At 49.2% G+C, this 16842-nt stretch overlaps 3 protein-coding genes across 6 annotated transcripts in view; 2 read left to right on the plus strand and 1 right to left on the minus strand.

The window, feature by feature from the left end:
• The window catches only part of DGKA (diacylglycerol kinase alpha), a 23153-nt gene extending 20413 nt beyond the window's left edge, over positions 1-2740 (plus strand). For 2 of the 3 annotated variants that reach the window (XM_028110755.2, XM_028110757.2), the window contains 6 exons: positions 97-161; positions 403-493; positions 782-980; positions 1086-1206; positions 1403-1463; positions 1739-2078. In XM_028110755.2, coding sequence (XP_027966556.1) covers positions 97-161; positions 403-493; positions 782-980; positions 1086-1206; positions 1403-1463; positions 1739-1822 — 621 coding nt within the window. In that variant the 3' untranslated portion in view covers positions 1823-2078. Of the gene's footprint in view, positions 1-96; positions 162-402; positions 494-781; positions 981-1085; positions 1207-1402; positions 1464-1738; positions 2079-2619 lie in introns of those variants that run through there. The other variant, XM_028110756.2, reaches the window with a different exon arrangement.
• On the minus strand, positions 2291-9721 carry PMEL (premelanosome protein). The gene is made up of 11 exons (XM_088025230.1): positions 9635-9721; positions 7538-7648; positions 7244-7390; positions 6193-6327; positions 5669-5830; positions 4699-5397; positions 3841-3957; positions 3521-3605; positions 3206-3411; positions 3010-3121; positions 2291-2435 (listed from the first exon to the last, which is right to left on the minus strand). The coding sequence occupies exons 1-11, from the start codon at positions 9708-9710 to the stop codon at positions 2291-2293; spliced, it is 1995 nt and encodes a 664-aa protein (XP_087881356.1). The 5' UTR covers positions 9711-9721.
• Positions 9722-10492: 771 nt separating this feature from the next.
• Positions 10493-16148, plus strand: CDK2 (cyclin dependent kinase 2). Of its 2 annotated transcripts, XM_028110991.2 has the most exons (8): positions 10493-10813; positions 11541-11618; positions 11726-11846; positions 12516-12686; positions 13177-13278; positions 13964-14107; positions 14411-14614; positions 14896-16148. In XM_028110991.2, the coding sequence occupies exons 1-8, from the start codon at positions 10698-10700 to the stop codon at positions 14998-15000; spliced, it is 1041 nt and encodes a 346-aa protein (XP_027966792.1). In that variant the 5' UTR covers positions 10493-10697; the 3' UTR covers positions 15001-16148. The 2 variants fall into 2 exon arrangements, with proteins under 2 accessions (XP_027966792.1, XP_027966794.1); XM_028110993.2 differs by lacking the exon at positions 13964-14107.
• Positions 16149-16842: the final 694 nt, after the last annotated feature.

Genomic DNA, 16842 nt, shown 5'->3' on the forward strand with positions numbered 1-16842 from the left:
ATGGGACATACTGCTGCTGAATGAGGGAATTAAAGAGAGTATTCTGTGCCGTGAGAGGAGGCAGGCCTCTGATCCTACATGCCCTGAACTCCCCAGGATGCCTCTATTGCTCACCGATTCCACATCATGCGAGAGAAATATCCTGAGAAGTTCAACAGCAGGTGAGGGAGAGGGGGGTGGGGGTGGACATACACAGTGGCAGGGACCAGGTTGTGGCCAAGTTTGACTCAGAGCACTTAGATGGACAGTGGCACCTCTGAGAAGCCCCTCAACCAAAGCCATCCTCTTCCCTAAAGGACCGAAGTCAGGAGGTTGATGTCCTTCCCTGTCACTTAGCCCTCCTCTGCCAGCACTGTGTAACTTGTCCCCTCCCTCTTGGGCCTTATGTTGGGGCTGACACAGAATGAAGAACAAGCTATGGTACTTCGAATTCGCTACTTCTGAATCCATCTTCTCAACATGCAAAAAGCTGGAGGAGTCTTTGACAGTTGAGGTGGGTGTGATGAGACCCAACCCTACATGCTTCTCACTTTCTTATATCTTAGTCTCTCCCTCCACAGGTGCCCTCAAGAATAGGAACTTCCCCTATTCTTGAACCTATACTTTGACCTCCCAGCTCTCCCTTCCTAATTTCCCTAATTCTCAATACAACTGGTCCCTATTTCCTGCCATCCTTTGCAAATCCCCAACTCCTGGCCTTCCCAGTTTGTCATCTGGTGGAGGGAGGGGTCGCATCCATGATTATGACAGGAGGTAAGGATTTGTGCTCTCCTCTTCTCAGATCTGTGGGAAACCACTGGATCTGAGCAACCTGTCACTAGAAGGCATTGCAGTGCTGAACATCCCTAGCATGCATGGTGGTTCCAACCTCTGGGGTGATACCAAGAGACCTCATGGAGATACCCATGGGATCAACCAGGCCTTAGGCGCTACGGCTAAAGTCATCACTGACCCGGATATCCTGAAAACCTGTGTACCAGGTGAGCAGCCTTGGGAACTGAGTGGGCAGGACCAAGGGGAAGGTGTGGTTCCCTTTGGAGGCACCCTGCTCCTGCAAAACCTATCTCCTTACTTCCCACCCACAGACCTAAGCGACAAGCGGCTGGAAGTAGTAGGGCTGGAGGGTGCAATTGAGATGGGCCAGATTTATACCAAGCTCAAGAACGCTGGACATCGGCTAGCCAAGTGCTCTGAAATCACCTTCCAGTAAGGAAAACTCTGGCCAGGGGCTCTGAGGGAAGGAGTAGGGCCGGGAGAGCAGAAGGGTCATGGGGATGGTAGGGAGGAGCTGTACTAGGAGATCTTCCTCAGTAACAAAGGGTCTCTAAACCAAGCTAAGAAACAGAGTTTTGGTATTCAGTTGGTAAAGAAATCTCCACCAATCTGCCTTGGCCTCCCACAGCACCACAAAAACCCTCCCCATGCAAATTGATGGAGAACCCTGGATGCAGACACCCTGTACAGTGAGTATTGCCTATGCCTGCCCAAAAATGGCACCCTCAGGCTTTGTGAATCCTAAACCTCCCTTCCACAGCTTCCTTACTCCATCCCAATGTCTCAAGTTCCCCTGTGCACCATTCCTCCCAAATCATGATTTCTTAGCCCCTGGGCTTCCTGCCATGGCTTCTCTAGGACCCCAGCAACTCCCCCTCACCCCACAGATTTTCCCTCAAATCTCTACAGCTCCAGTCCAAAGGGAACGAGGTCCTGCCTCTGAACATGCCCCCTTCCCTTCCAGATCAAGATCACCCACAAGAACCAGATGCCCATGCTTGTGGGCCCACCCCCTCGTTCCTCCAATTTCTTTGGCTTCTTATGCTGAGGGGGACACCTCAGCCTCCAAGCCAGCCTTGAACCCACCTCTTCATCCCTGGACTCTACTCCTAGGCTCTGTACATTGCTGCCACACTCTCCTGCCAGCTCATGGGAGTGTTCCTCTACCCTCACAGTATTTATTATCCTGCACCACCTCTACTATTTCCCATGCACACGTGCGTGCGTGCGTGCACACACACACACACACACACACACACACATTGAAAGTGCCTCATCTGAATAAAATGACTTTTTCCCCCCCACTGGGATATCTTTTAAGTAAATGGTACACCTCCTTCCCATATACCTCCCCTCCCTAAATGACATAGATGCTCCCAACAGCAAGGAAAAAAAAAAAAAACAGCACCAGGTTCTGAGTATTTATTTCAGGTAATGGTAGTCTCCAAGGGAAGACTGGAGGAAAGATAAGCATTGCTGTCCACGCTGGGCAAATCACAGCATCACATGAGATTACTCAGACCTGCTGCTGCCCACTGAGGAGGGGCCTGTTCTCACCAATGGGGCAAGAGCGGAAGACCCGGGGCAGACGCAGCCAGTGGGTGCTACCACGTGGCAGCTGGGGAAGGGGGAGGGCTGAGCCCTGCTTCAGAAGTCTTCGCCTGAAATTGGGAGAAGGGAGAAACTGATTAGCAATGGACAAGGGAAGCCTATCTGTGCTTCTCCAAAAAAAGAGGCCCTAGGTTTACTTGACCGTGATCCTAGCTCCCTCCCCTTCTCACCAACAGGATTCATCTTGTCTTGTTTTTATGGTAACCTCTGTCCATTTCCCTCTTACCCTACAAGCTTCCCTGCTTTGAGGACCTTGGCACTCCAGGCCAGAGCATCTGCCCTACTCACAGGTAGAGGACTCAGGTCACCCAATTTCCTCCACTCTTGATATTATTATAAACAACAGTCATCAGTATCATCTTTTATTGTACTCCTGCTTCAGAACTGGGTGCCCATAGGGCAGATACTAGTTTTCCTACTTGTCAGAGGCTCAGGGATGTTAAGCTACTTTCCCAAGGTTCCCCCAGCAAGACTGCAGCCCAAGTCTGTTTAACTTCCAAGTCTGGGTTCTTTCCTGGATACCATGCTTCTTCAAAAGAAGTGGTGGTTCCTTCTCCTCTTGAGGAAGAACGAGTAGTGGTCATAAGGGATACGGGGGTGTGAACTAGATGGTGGGGCTCTCACCTATATATCAGTGATACAAGCACCACAGCCATCAACACCAGCAAGAGGCCCACAAACAGGGGAGCCTGTCCAAGGCCTGCTTCTTGACCTGTGAGCAGAAACCCAGGCACAGCTTCGGTTAGTGTCTGCTCCCTGCCAGATAGCCTCTGCCTATTCCCCCCACCCCCTTCATCGTAACTCTTGTCCAAGTACCTACCAGGCATTACAAGCTGGGTGCTGACCATTGCCAGACTGTTGGCATCAGCCAAAGACACATTGAGGCAGTAGGTCCCTGAGCCACCCTTCAGGACTTGGTGCAAAACCAGCTGGCAGGCTGGGCTGGGTGGCACAGGCTGACATAGCCGCTGGGCAGGGGGCTGGCACCCTGGTGATGAAATGTCTATGCAGGCTTCCTTGGGCAGTCTGCAAGAGGTGTCAGCTTAGGTCAGGGCAACTGGGAAGGAACACTAGACACCAGAGCGCAATGCAACAGTCAACCGAAGAGTTCTCAGGAAACCAGTGGGACACTCACCCTCCTTGGCAAGACACTGTCAGCTCGAATGCATCCCCTTCGCTGGATGGCACAGCCTGTAGGATCTCAGCACTCTCAATACCCCCTGCAGAGTTGCAAGAGTTTACATCTGGGATGCCTCTACCAGGCCTCTCCAAAGGCCCACAGAGAGGAAAACCCTAGGGCTGCTTCCCCAATCCCATCCATGCCTTCAAAATAAAAACCCTGGGATTTGGGTGTTCTTGTCCCGGTGAGTAACTCCTTCCAAGGTATGCTTCCACTGGCCAGCCTTAGGCAGGACACACCTCCCTCCACCAGCCTGCAAAGCAGTCAAGACTCACGGACAATGTCCAGGGTGAGAGAAAAGGAGCCATATCGATACAGAACACAATCCAGGGGGGTTTGTCGCTTTGCCAGGATTAAGGTAGCTGCGCCATCCAGCAGGGGGCTCTGGGAACCTGGCAGGAGAGGATCGAAGAGGCTGTCAAGAGACAAATGACTCACTGGAAGTAGAGACCACACAGGCATTTTTCCAGGTAGAGCCAGACCTGGTGGATCCAAGCTTGGAATCAGACAAGACCCGGAAAACCTCATTTCATAGATAAGGAAACAAGAGCCCAGAAGGAAGAATGAGCACCCCAGAGTCACACAGTTAGGAGTAGAGTTGGAGTTTTAAGAAATCCCAAATGTTTATCACCCCCCACACCATGCTGGGTCCTGGGCTAGACATGACACAAGTTAACTCATCCCTGTACCACCATGTCATGCCTACCTTTTCACTGTTCCTACCACAATTTCAGGTTGACCTGCTTTGGGATAGGAATCCAGGGGTGGGAAATGGTGCCAGAATCTGAGACAGAATATTATGCATTTATACTTGCACAGAAAATGAGATACAAATATGTAAATGACCACGTTCTGTTCCCTGGCCTTCTCCTTAAGGAATAGCTCTCCTCAGAGACAGAGAAGCAACAAGCTCTCACTCCATGGCCTAGGGAAAGACTCTGGTTTCCTGAACTCCAGATCTATTCCATGTTATTAAGAGGGACTTGAGGGCTTAAAACTAGTGGGAGCTCTGACGGGACTCCATCGCTAAGCAAAGGATTGGGTAACAACTGGGGCTTAGGTAAGGCTTTTAGCTCTTCAGAGTAGTGACAAAGGCCCCACCTCAATGAACCTCATTCACACTGGCCTCTTACCTGTAATACCTTCTGGAGGCATGAATGGGTTGGCATCTGGACCCTCAGGCTCAGGTGTGGGTACCTTTCCAGTTGTGGGCTCCACTGACTCTTTAGTTGTTACCTGTGCAACTGTGGTTCCAGAGGGCTCTGCGGTTGACCCTTCAGGTGTTGTACCTATGGTCTCTGCAAGTGTGGTACCTATGACCTCTGAGGTTGGCACCTGCTCAGTTGTAGTACCTATGCCCTCTGTAGTTGGCACCTGTACAAGCGTAGTGACCTCCGTGGTTGGCATCTGCACAGCTGTGGTTCCAGCGGGCTCTGCAGTTGGCACCTGACCACGTGTCGTACTTACGACTTCTGCAGTAGGCTCTTGTCCAGCTGTGGTGCCAGGGGCCTCTGCAGTTGGCACATGCCCATCTGTGGTGACTGGAACTGGGGAGGAGCCACAGGAAGTGAGAGGAATGGCAGCCTGCAGCACCACCTGGGCAGTGATTGGGCCAGACTCTAGGTAAGTGTGAGTGACCACAAGTGCCCGAGAGATCAGGGTTCCAGTATGGTCTCCAAAGTCCCAGGTGTAGGAGAGATCAGCCCCAGACAAATAGCCACTGGGGTCATGGAGCCGGAGGGCAAAGGTCAGAGGATGATTTCTCAGGAAGTGCTTGTTCCCTCCATCCAAGTCCTGCAGCTGGGACACACTCACGGAGAAGGGCACCTGGTCTGGGATTGGAGCCAGAAAAGGTGAGAACCACAGCTGGGCCACAGCTTTTTTCACAGCCACACCCTCCAACTCAAGCTGACTGGCCCTTCACTGGCTCCAAGCCCCACATCCTTCTGCCCATGTCTTCCTGGCTCTGCCCCTTTAAGGTTACACACCATTTCCCCTTTCCCCATTCCATTTTCCCCTTTCCCCTTTCCAGTCAGACCAAGTCTCCCCATCTTCTACCACCCTGCACCCTGTGACTGGCTTTGCCCCTTCCTAAATCCTTACCAGTAATGGTGAAGGCTGAGCAGGAGTGAGCAAGGGGCACGTAGCTCTGGGACTCCCGGCGGTGGTAGACAGTCACTTCCATGGTATGTGTGCCCAGCATTGCGTTGCCTGTCACAATGCTCAGCCCCGACACTGGGCCCCCCAGAACTTGCCAGTATTGGCCTGAGGTTTTTGAAAAGAAAAGCAGGGGTGGGGGTGGTACTGATCAAGGGAAACTGAGGGGAAGGATTAGAGACAGGGCACCAGAGAAGGAAGGTCCAGTAATGTACTGAATATGGTTATTTCAGAGTATTTGGAAGGTGGTCCTGTGGGGGTCAGAAAAGGAATCCTGATAAGGGGGTCCATGGGATAGGACAATAATTGGGGAAGGGCCCCCAGAAACAACTATAATAGAGAGAGTTGGAGGGGGCGGGGTGCTATCGAAGAAGAAAGAGACATGGGGGCAATAAAGATTAAGGAAACTCACAGAGCAAAATGAAAGGGGATCAGGTAGGAAGAGGTAAATCCAAGAGTGGATGACTCACCCCAGGTCTTCCAGACATAAACAAAGCTTCTTGTCTGAGACCAAGGGCCAGATGGGCAGGCCCTCCCATCAGGGAAGATGCAGGCATCATCAGGTACCTGGGGATACACTGGCTGTCCTCCCCACACCTGGCTCCCTGAAAGGTAGATACAGTCACCCTCGAAACCTGGCATTCCTTTCTATACACCAAAACCCCTACCATGGCTGCCAGAGAGGGGTTGTGGGAACACTCCTTAGCTACACAGGACATTCCCTTTGTTATCACCCATTTGGGGTGATAGCGGAAAGGATGGAAACTGGAATTAAAGATTAATATGTACTTAATGACAGAGGAAAGAGATTGGAAGATCATATAGCAACATGTTTAGAGTGGTTTGCTCTAGCTGGTGGGATAAAAACAATAAGAGTATCAGCTGACACTTATTGAGCCTCACCTTAGACTAGGGCAGGCATTATGCTAAATTCTTTATATATTATCGCATTTTCATCCTTACAACAACATTCAAGGTAGTCATCCCATTGTACAGTTAAGGGAATGGAAGCACAGAACAGTTAAGTTACCTGTCCAGGGTAACATATTATTTACAAATTTAAATCCATGTCTGTCTAAACTCTAGGTCCACTGGGTCTTCTGTCGCCAATTTTGCATACTGTATTTTTTTTTGATTTATCTGTGTTTTAAAATTTTTTTCTGCAATGAATATTATAGAATATGTATATAATTTGTTTAAAAGAAAAAGTAGGGGCGCTAAAAAAAAAAAAAGGTGGCTCAGTCCCTAAGCGTCTGCCTTTGGCTCAGGTCATGATCCCAGGGTCCTAGGATCGAGCCCCACATCGGGCTCCCTACTCAGCGGGAAGTCTGGCTTCTCCCTCTCCCACTCCCCCTGCTTGTGTTCCCTCTCTCACTCTCTCTGTCAAACAAATAAAATATTTAAAAAATGAACAAACAAATAAATAAAAAGTAGAGGGGAAGGGGGCACTCCTTGAGCTCACGAGGGACACCAGGAAATCTGAGCCCTTCGCATAAAGGCCTGGAGTAGAGAGGTACTCACCATTGACGATGGTGTTGTTAGCCCAGACGACCTGCCCATCTGGCAGCACCTTTTGGCTTTTGGGGAAGTGCAGGGCAATAGAGAAGGAGGCATTTGCCCCAACCAGCGTAGGCCCATCATTACTGACCTTCAAGGACACCTGGCCACCTGGGAAGGACCAGCTGCGTTAGCCGGGACTCCACGGTTTTTCCTCCCCTTATACCTTTCCCCTTCCTATCTTTCCAAGCTACATTCAACTCAGATCTTGCTCCTCTCCACACCCCATGCCCTCCCTCGAAATTGCCAAGTTCCCACCTCTCCAGCAGTCAGGCTCCTGGATTTCTGTCCACTCTGGATACAGGTGCCTGTTCCAGGCTTTAGTTGTGAGCTGCCTTGGGACACCAAGCCAGTCCTGGTCTCTGGGTCCTAAAAAGAAGGTACCATGAAGGCCCTACGATCGCCCCTCAATCTCTTGTCAGGGGATAGCCCTGTTCCATGTCACCCCACTCACTCTCACATTCAAAGTACATTTTAATTTACTGAATAGCCACCATGTACCAGGCACTGTGCTAGGTACAAAGGACTTAAGAAATGAATAAGACATGGCCCTTAAGGGATTCAAGACATGTCCATAAATTATAATAATTCAAGGCACTGTTTAATATGAGCCATAACAGACATGCACAAAGTGCAACAAAATGACTAAAGAGATTAGTTCTACTCTGGCGGATTGGGAAAGACCATTGGAGTGAGGAGTTGGCCTGTGGGATGGAGCATTCTGGGCAGAAGGACCAGCACGAGCGGAGGCATGGAGGCATGGTAGCATGAGGCATGATAGGAACTACCAGTGTGGTTGATGCACACTGTAAGAGATGAGGCCAAGAAGACAAGTGAAGGCTCTGAGTGCCAAGCAAAGGAGTTTGGCCTTTATTCTGTAGGCAAGGCCACGGCAGGAGATTGTGTTTATTTCATTGAGATATAATTCATATACCATAAAATTCACCCTTCAGAAGCTTTTTGAATATGACCAGATCTGGGTTTTAGAAGGATCACTACGGCAAGCAATGTAGAGGATGGATCAGAGGCAGGCAGAGGTTGGGAGTGGGGACCAAGCAGACGAAATTATTATAACTGACCAAGAGAGAGGTCTGAGAAAAAGGGATAAGATGGATCTACATATACGCCTCACCCAGGTACAACAACTACCAACATTTTGCCACATTTGCTTTATCTATCCTTTGTTGTTGTTGTTGTCTGTTTGTTGGCTAAAGTATGTAGAAGCAAGTACCAGACGTCTTGTTATTTTAACCCTACAATTTCAATACGTATCTATAAAAAATATGAGCATTTTCTTGAATAAACACAATGTCATTTCACACTGGACAAAATTATCAAACCCAATTCATATAAAATTTCATAAATATCTAAAAATGTCTTCTTATTTAAAAAATCAGTATCCAAAAAGTAAGCACAATCTTTTAAGAGGCTCAGGTGGACAGGCACGAACAGAATGTTTCCAGAATACACTAAGGAAATAGTAAAAGAAAAAGACTTGAAACTGCAGCGTAAACGAGGGGAAGTCAGATCAACGAGAACTTCCTAGAAGTCTGTGAGACCATGGATCCAGAGAGAGAAAGGGGAGACTGGGACATGATATCTGTACTTTAGCACAGGAGAAACTATCTTCACTCCATTTGTAATGGGTACTGGAAACCTAGCTGAGTCTGCTGGGGGTGGGGGTGGGGGTGGGGATCTAGAATCATCTCATTGAGCATCCCACCACTACAGCAAGAGAATCATAAGATACCCCATTCTTTCTTCACTCCCAACCCTCCCTCCTCAGAGCAGCACGGGACATTCCAGACCCTCTCACCATCCCCACCCCCACCCCTTGCTCCTGTCACGAGGCCCCAATCCCCCAGAGCCCTTTCATGTGATGCTCAGCTGAGACCCCTCTGCCTGTCTCTTCCAGCCCCAGAACAAAAGCCTGAGCTGTGTTCACCCATCCCCATCCCAAAGAGGGGAGATGGTACCTCCTTACCTTTTCTGTCCAATACGACATTCTCTTACTCCTCACTTAAAATACCCTACCCCAAGTGCCTGAGTCATTCCCTAAGTCTTCCACTTATTTCCCTTTTGAAGCCCCTTCTCCAGCTCATTGCCCAGAGAGCCTCAGAGTTAGGGCCACAAAGACCCACTATCCTTTTGCCCTTCCAAGCAGATGGGATTATTTTCAAGCTCAGTCCCAAATCTCCACATAGGGAGGGAGCTCAGATGCCCATGTCCTCGCTAAATCAAATGGGTGGGAGAAGCCTGAAATATTGCCGGTATCTCCCATGAGGAAGGGAAAAACCAGAGTAGGTGTGCAACCCCAAATTCACACTTGTTCAAGTCCACACACCCGACGCTCACCTTCTGTGGCCCCCACAGCCAGAAGAGCACCCATCACAGCCACATGGAGAAGGCATTTTCTCAGCACCAGATTCATCTTGTTCTTTCTTCCAGCAACCAAAGGCGCTGGGGGGGCTGGGAGAAGCCCCTATATAGGAGAGGGGTGCTCATTTGCATAGCCCTTCCTCCAGGAGAGGCTTGGGAGGGGCAGGAGGACCGGAGAAAAGCAGAACTGACAAGGGATCCTGGTCCCTGGACCATCCCGCTATTCAATGACAGTTTCTGGTTTCACTGGGTCACTCCCTTCTTGACTGGGAAATAATTGATTGAAGGTCAGCTACATAACATGTACCGGACACATATAATTAATCATAGGCTAGTGAATCAGTCTGTTTTTTGAGTTAAACCAGGAAACCTCTCAAAGAGAAAGAGGCCCTGCATCCTAAAACAGAGAGATAGTATAGGACGGGCAGAGAGGCGGGACGAACATCTTTAAGGCCCAGAAAACCCAGACAATGAGATTCCTAGCTTCCTGCTTTTCAAGGGAGACTCTCTGGGCCAGGTGGAATTTTAGGGCGAGACACATTTTCCCTAGGGTTGGTGAAACGGCGAATTAGAGATCAGGAAATCCCTACAGATTCAGGACACAGGTAAGAAACTCGACTTCAAATCAGGTACTTGGAAAAAGACATTTATATTCCCCACCGAGACAGAAACTTGTGTTAAGGATCCTCGGAACTAAACTTGCGCGAGGTGGGGCCTTTTGCGGCAGCTAGGGGCGCTGGGCTCGCCCCTCCGCTCTGACGTTGACCAATAGGAAGGGCTGGGGGCGGGGCTAGGGAAACGCGGGAAGGAGGGGCGGGGCCTCTGGTGGCGGTAGGGAACTGGAGGGGAGGCGGCAACATTGTTTCAAGTTGGACAAATTGACAAGAGCGAGAGATACACTCCGTTCCATCCCGACCTGGGGCCGCAGAGCTGGGCCCTGTTTCCCCCTCCTCCACCCCCCCGAGAGCCGGGGCCCGCCTTTTGCAGGGTTCCCAGGCCCCCGCTCCAGGGCCGGGCTGACCCGACTCGCTAGCGCTTCATGGAGAACTTCCAAAAAGTGGAAAAGATCGGAGAGGGCACGTACGGAGTTGTGTACAAAGCCAAAAACAAGGTGACGGGAGAAGTGGTGGCGCTTAAAAAAATCCGCCTGGACACGTGAGTGGCCTCTGTACCCGGGACTCCTCTAACTCGGGAGCTCCTTGAGTGCCCCCCCCCGCCCCCACCCCAACAGACGGGTAGCCGTCCAAGGACCGGAAGGTAGCAGGGAGGGACTTCTTTTGAAGTGGAGAGGTGGGTTGGAGGACAGTGAAGGGCTTCCCTGTGGAGAGTATAGGGCACTGTAGAATCTGTGGGAAACTTCCTCCCCAAAGCCGAGTGATGCCCCCAAATCTGCAGTCAGGAAGAGTCAGGAAGAGGAAGGAGGCCTCTGAGATGGGGTCCAGGACTCCCCGTGGAGTTGGGTTTTGTGGGAACCGGTGAAGAGCACCTTTCTGAATGAAGAGCCCTCCTCACTGCCCCAACCCCACCCTCATCTTAGAATTCTCTACTTCTTTCAAAAGAATGGCAGTTGAACCTCACTGGCCCCTCTAGGGAGGCTGGGTGCTGCTACTCCTATTTTTTCCCTGTTACCTTCTCTCTTCTTCACCTCCACCAGAAGGCTTTACTTACCTACCCCTGGGAAGAGAAGAAATAATGACCTTAATGTATTAAAAAACCACTCCCTGTCCACCCATGAATTAACTCCTACAGCACCCTTTCTCTTTTCTCACTTTCCTAGGGGATGCTGGGGTGGTGTCTCATTGGGAGGAAAAGAATGACTGGGCTGGGGGAAAAGGAATATTTGTAACCACATTCCTATCTCTGCTCTCTCAACCTCTCCAAGTGAGACGGAGGGTGTACCCAGTACTGCTATACGAGAGATCTCTCTGCTTAAGGAGCTTAACCACCCTAACATTGTCAAGTAAGTATGTATCTGGGCGGTGCTCTGGCAGTAAAGGAGGATGTGTTTTGTCTATGTAGCCTGGGTATTACTCTTCCTCACCTCCATTCCTGGACCTCTCTTCCCAGGCTGCTGGATGTCATCCACACAGAAAACAAACTCTACCTGGTTTTTGAGTTTCTGCATCAGGATCTGAAGAAATTTATGGATGCCTCTGCTTTGACTGGCATTCCTCTTCCCCTCATCAAGGTAATCCTTCTCAACAACTCCTCCCCAACATGGGCAAGTTTTGGGGGGACTGAAGACAGGCAATTCAGACTGAGTGATGATTTGTGATCTTGGCTTCCTTCCCAGCCCTCATCCCCCTACACACACATGCACACACACACACACCTTTGTTTTGTGGCTCTTTCACTGCTCATTATGCTTATTAACCCCTGGGCTGGGCAGGAGAATCAAAGAAGTTGAAACCCTAGTGAGTCAACTTTGTAGCTCAGGTGGAAAGTCAGATGAAACTCAGATAAATGGGACTTGAGGGCACTTGGTAGATTCCTCCAAGAAGCCCTTCCACTTGTTTGGTAGGAGAAATAGCCAGTGAGTCTCTGTTGTCTGTTTTAGGGCTGGGTTCTTTACTCCCCAAGCTACTTTCAATCTACCAACAAACGTTTATTCAGTGCACATTTATTGAGCACCTTCAATGTGCTAGGCACAGGATATGGAAAAGAGATGCAAAACTGAATAAGACCTAGTTCTTGTCTTCACTGGAAGGGCCTCTCACTCCAATGGGATATACAGCTTATAAACATGTAATTATAATCTAATATAGTAAAAGGCTTTAGTTGAGCTTTGCAGTCAGAGAGTAGACCCTAATAGCTCACTGTGGTGGAGGAACAAAGTCCTCTCTCTCTCCTTTGTCAGAGTTATCTGTTCCAGCTGCTTCAGGGCCTAGCCTTCTGCCATTCTCATCGGGTTCTGCACCGAGACCTCAAACCTCAGAATCTGCTTATCAACGCAGAGGGGGCCATCAAGCTAGCAGACTTTGGACTAGCCAGAGCCTTTGGAGTTCCTGTTCGTACTTACACCCATGAGGTGAGACCCTCTCTACATTTCTTCTCTGAACTTCCTGGGAGGTGTTAACAAGGACATTCACAAAATTACTAAACCTATCTGGTCAGCAGTTTCTCTCTCACTAGATGGAAAGTATGTCTGGCTACCCCAAGAAGTTTTAGAGTATGCACCAAGTTCACATTGTGGGGCTAACTGGGCTTTGATAGATATGAAGCCAGGAGAGCTGGATGGCACACCATTAAAATTATGACCATTTGTCTCAAGTTCTCCAGGAAGGTTGCAAATTGCGGGTTCAGAAAATATGGTCCTCAGAGTCAACGGGCGAGGCTAACTCCGGTCTAAGAAGTTGTATATACATTTTACTGAGGGGAAGTCAGAAAGATGGGAAAGATGAAGGGGGAGAAGCTGCTTGTTAACAGGCTGAGAGTTAGCAGAGTAACACTGAGGAGCTGAGATGTGGGAATCACCATGCCCCATGCACCACCCCTCCGCTTCCTGCTCTTGTCCCCAGGTGGTGACCCTGTGGTACCGAGCACCTGAAATCCTTCTGGGCTGCAAGTACTACTCCACAGCTGTAGATATCTGGAGCCTGGGCTGCATCTTTGCTGAAATGGTACGGAGGCAAGCCCAAGTTCCACCCAGCTCACTCCTCCCCACATTCAAGAACAACACAACTGTTTCTTTGCCTAGACCCGTGGCCCTTCTATTATCATAGGGTTTTTTTTCTCTAGAGTAGCATCAAGGCAGGTAGGGGGGAAAGGATAGGACTGTTGTCCCTGATGCCAACCACAATGTTAGTATAGCCTCAAACGGCCTTAGCACTCAAAACACATCTTTACCCCTGAATTGAGCTAAATCATTTCTGCAGCTGTTTTAGCTTTAGTTTGCATATATTTGGGAGAATGAGTACCTGCCATTCAGTGCCTCCTTCATTTGGCCTGGAGACCTTATTGTAGGGTTCCAGGAATATGGTGAAACCAACTGTATTCACCTTATCCATCCATACCTTTTATTTAAACTGCAGACTTAAATCATGTCCCCCTCAACTTCTGGCTTTTCAGAATGAAGGATCCCTGAGGCCCAGCCTTTTATGGGAGCTCCCATCCCCTTTAATATAACAGTGGAGTGCGCTGCATTTTCAAATCAAATCCGCAATTTGTTTTATGGTCCTTTATCTGGGTTGTAACTGGGGGCTTAGAAACCATTAGCCTGTATATAAAATGTGCATTTATCCCCCAGTACATTACCTTACAATTGCCCATATTCCTCTCTCAATTCATCAAAAAATATTTGTTAAGCACCTAGTGTGTACCCAGCACCATGCTAGGTGCTGTGGGGAACACAGAAGAAATGGAAGACACAGTCTCTGCCCGCTGTGCTCCTATCTAGAAGTGGCTGCATCACAAGGAGGGGGGATGACCGCAGTGTCTACCCCACACCCCGTGAGTGGCTTGGGATCCCTTTGCTACATGTCAGTGGCACCCCAGACATTCACCCCCTCCCAGCCCCACCCAGCCTTGGGGATCTGCAAAGGCATGGTTGGGGGAAGGAAGGAGGGGGCGAGGAGACAGATGAAGGGACTTCATTGTCTCAAGCTCTGTGTGACTGACCCCATGAAAGGCCCTGGGGAGGGAGTCATGGGGCCCTGCTGACCTTCCACTGCCTGTGGGAACCTCCATTGCACAGGGAGCAGCTTTGACTGACATCAGTACGGGTCTTGGCCTTTTCTCTTTCCCCATTTTCAGGTGACCCGCCGGGCCCTATTCCCTGGAGATTCTGAAATTGACCAACTTTTCCGGATCTTTCGGACTCTGGGGACCCCAGATGAAGTGGTTTGGCCAGGAGTTACTTCTATGCCTGATTATAAGCCGAGTTTCCCCAAGTGGGCCCGGCAAGATTTTAGCAAAGTTGTTCCTCCCTTGGATGAAGATGGACGGAGCTTGCTGTCGGTGAGAGTTGGGATGGGCACCCATTTCCTCTCATTTACTTCCCCAGGGCAGGTTTTTTCCAGGATGAAGGAAGGATGAGACCCTGGACTTTGGGTCTTGGCATTTCCCTAGCCCCTGCTTCTCTCTCTCCCTGTTGGCACACCCGTTCAAGTATAGGGAGGAGGGAATTGGGAACTCTGCCTTGGGTAAAAGGAATTCTGGTTTCCTGATTTCTTGGAACACCTGCTGCCCATTTAGTCCACTGTCACATCACTGAAGTCAGCATACATCTCTCCCTCCAGCAAATGCTGCACTACGACCCCAACAAGCGGATTTCGGCAAAGGCAGCTCTGGCTCACCCTTTCTTCCAGGATGTGACCAAGCCAGTACCACACCTTCGACTCTGATGTCCTTCCCCCAGCCCCTACCCCAAGTCTCATCCTCTCCTCCAGCAGGGGCCTGATTTGGCTTGGCCCTGGGCTATTTGCCCTCTGATCTTGTCTGGCTGCCTTAACACCCACCTCCCCTTCTTAACCAGCCAACTCTGGGGATATAAACGGTGGAGGGGAGAAATAGGTGAAAATGAAAGGAAGCTTCAGTATTAGATGCACTTAAGTCCCTCCACCACCCTCTCCTCCTCCTCTTAGTCATTGCTGAGGAGGGCTGGTGTTTAAAAAAAAAAAAAAGACTGACTCTCCCCACCCCCACCCCACGCCCCAGAGGGTTTGCCATCCCAATCTCTGAAAGCCCTGAAATTATTATTTCCTGTGTTTGGGAAGACAGACACCCCAAGCCTTCTGCGACCACTGTGTTTGTAAGGCCAAGTGATAGCAGAGGACCTAAGTTGGAACTTTTGAAAACCAAGCAAAACAAAAACATAGGGAGGGGCCTGTTTTAAAGAATTAGGTTAAAAAATAGACCAACCAATTTATACCCTAGTTTTAGTGTTTCATCTCACCTAACAGTGTAGGAGACTCAAGACTCCCAGTCTCTGCAGTCCTTATGGGACTGCAGTAGAAATGATTGCCCCTAGAACCCCCTTTCTGTCCCTCCTACGGGCAAGAGGTATCTGGGAAGCTGATACCTCTTGGTATCAGGACAGGAACTGTGCTTCACTGTGGCCTTATGAGGCAAGGAAAAGTTGTTTCAATGTTTCTCTTCCTTTTAAGATTCTTAGTTCTTCATGTCCCAGGTCCCATCTTCCTCTGAAGGCCACCCCATAGGAGTGGAAGTTAGGGTTTAGACATCATTTTGAGAATGCTGACACTTTTTTAGGGCTGTGATTGAGTGAGGGCATTGGGAAAATTTTTTTCTTTAAAAGAAGGATGAATAATTATATTTATATTTCATTCAGGTTATAGTAGTTTTTTAAGTGGGAGTGGGTGGATTTGTTGCCATGCGCACCTTGGGATTTTGTAATGCGAATGTTTAAAAAAAGAGTATTTTTTTCTTTTTATGATTTTGTCTCTCTTCTCCCACCTCTTGTCTTCAAGTGTTCTTGCTATTAACATTATTTGTAATTTAGTTTGTAATTCATTAAAAACAAAAGTTCCTAGTTTTATAGTTCATCTCTTTCCTCCTTTACTTATATATTTACTGAAAGAATGACGTGAGAGAGAGAATATGTGATAGTTGGTTTCAGAGCTCCCCTTTTTTCCTAATCTCTCTGTGCAGGGCTACCCACCTCACCCCAATTCGGCCTCTTTTATGCAATTGGGATAGTGCCCAAAGTGGGCAAAATGAGAATTGTTGCCCCCATTTTACTGTCAGAGAAATGGAAACCTACTTCACTTTCCCCACAAACCTGAATCATCCCCTGCGCACACACACACACCCACACACCCCACATACATATACATACAAGGTGGCAGTTCCAGAATTTCAGAGACTTAGGAGGGACTTAGGAACAGCAAAGTGGTTGGACGTGGGCTCCATGGGAATTCGCCTTGACACTTAATTTCCCAGTAAGCTCGTCGTTTTTCCTTTTTGTTGCACATCACAGTTTTCTAAAGATATTTTAATCACATTTATATACGACTCAGAATATATCAATTGTCTGTATGACAAATTATGGAAGGGGTTAAAGTCTCCCCAAGCTACCACTTCTTGGAGTTGCCTCGGTCTCAGCCCCACCAAAAAACATCTCAGACCGCCGGCGTCGGCCACCCCAAAAATTCCTGTCCTCTGGGGCCCCACAAAAAGGAGGCCGCATCGACGAGAGTGCCACTTAAATTCCCAGGCTCCGGGTC

The sequence above is a fragment of the Eumetopias jubatus genome, unplaced genomic scaffold (genome assembly GCF_037043125.1).
Source record: "Eumetopias jubatus isolate StellerSeaLion01/CBP00866 unplaced genomic scaffold, mEumJub1_p1.0 scaffold_8, whole genome shotgun sequence".
Lineage (NCBI taxonomy): Eukaryota > Metazoa > Chordata > Mammalia > Carnivora > Otariidae > Eumetopias > Eumetopias jubatus.

Coding starts and splice junctions, on each gene's coding strand:
- PMEL (XM_088025230.1), bottom strand. CDS start 9,710: ATGAATCTGGTGCTGAGAAAATGCCTTCTCCATGTGGCTGTGATGGGT. Junction 5,398..5,668: donor CTCAGCCTTCACCATTACTG/GTAAGGATTTAG, acceptor CTCCAATCCCAG/ACCAGGTGCCCTTCTCCGTG. Junction 3,412..3,520: donor ACAGTGTCTTGCCAAGGAGG/GTGAGTGTCCCA, acceptor CACCTCTTGCAG/ACTGCCCAAGGAAGCCTGCA.
- CDK2 (XM_028110991.2), top strand. CDS start 10,698: ATGGAGAACTTCCAAAAAGTGGAAAAGATCGGAGAGGGCACGTACGGA. Junction 10,814..11,540: donor AAAAAAATCCGCCTGGACAC/GTGAGTGGCCTC, acceptor AACCTCTCCAAG/TGAGACGGAGGGTGTACCCA. Junction 13,279..13,963: donor GCTGCATCTTTGCTGAAATG/GTACGGAGGCAA, acceptor ATATTTGTTAAG/CACCTAGTGTGTACCCAGCA.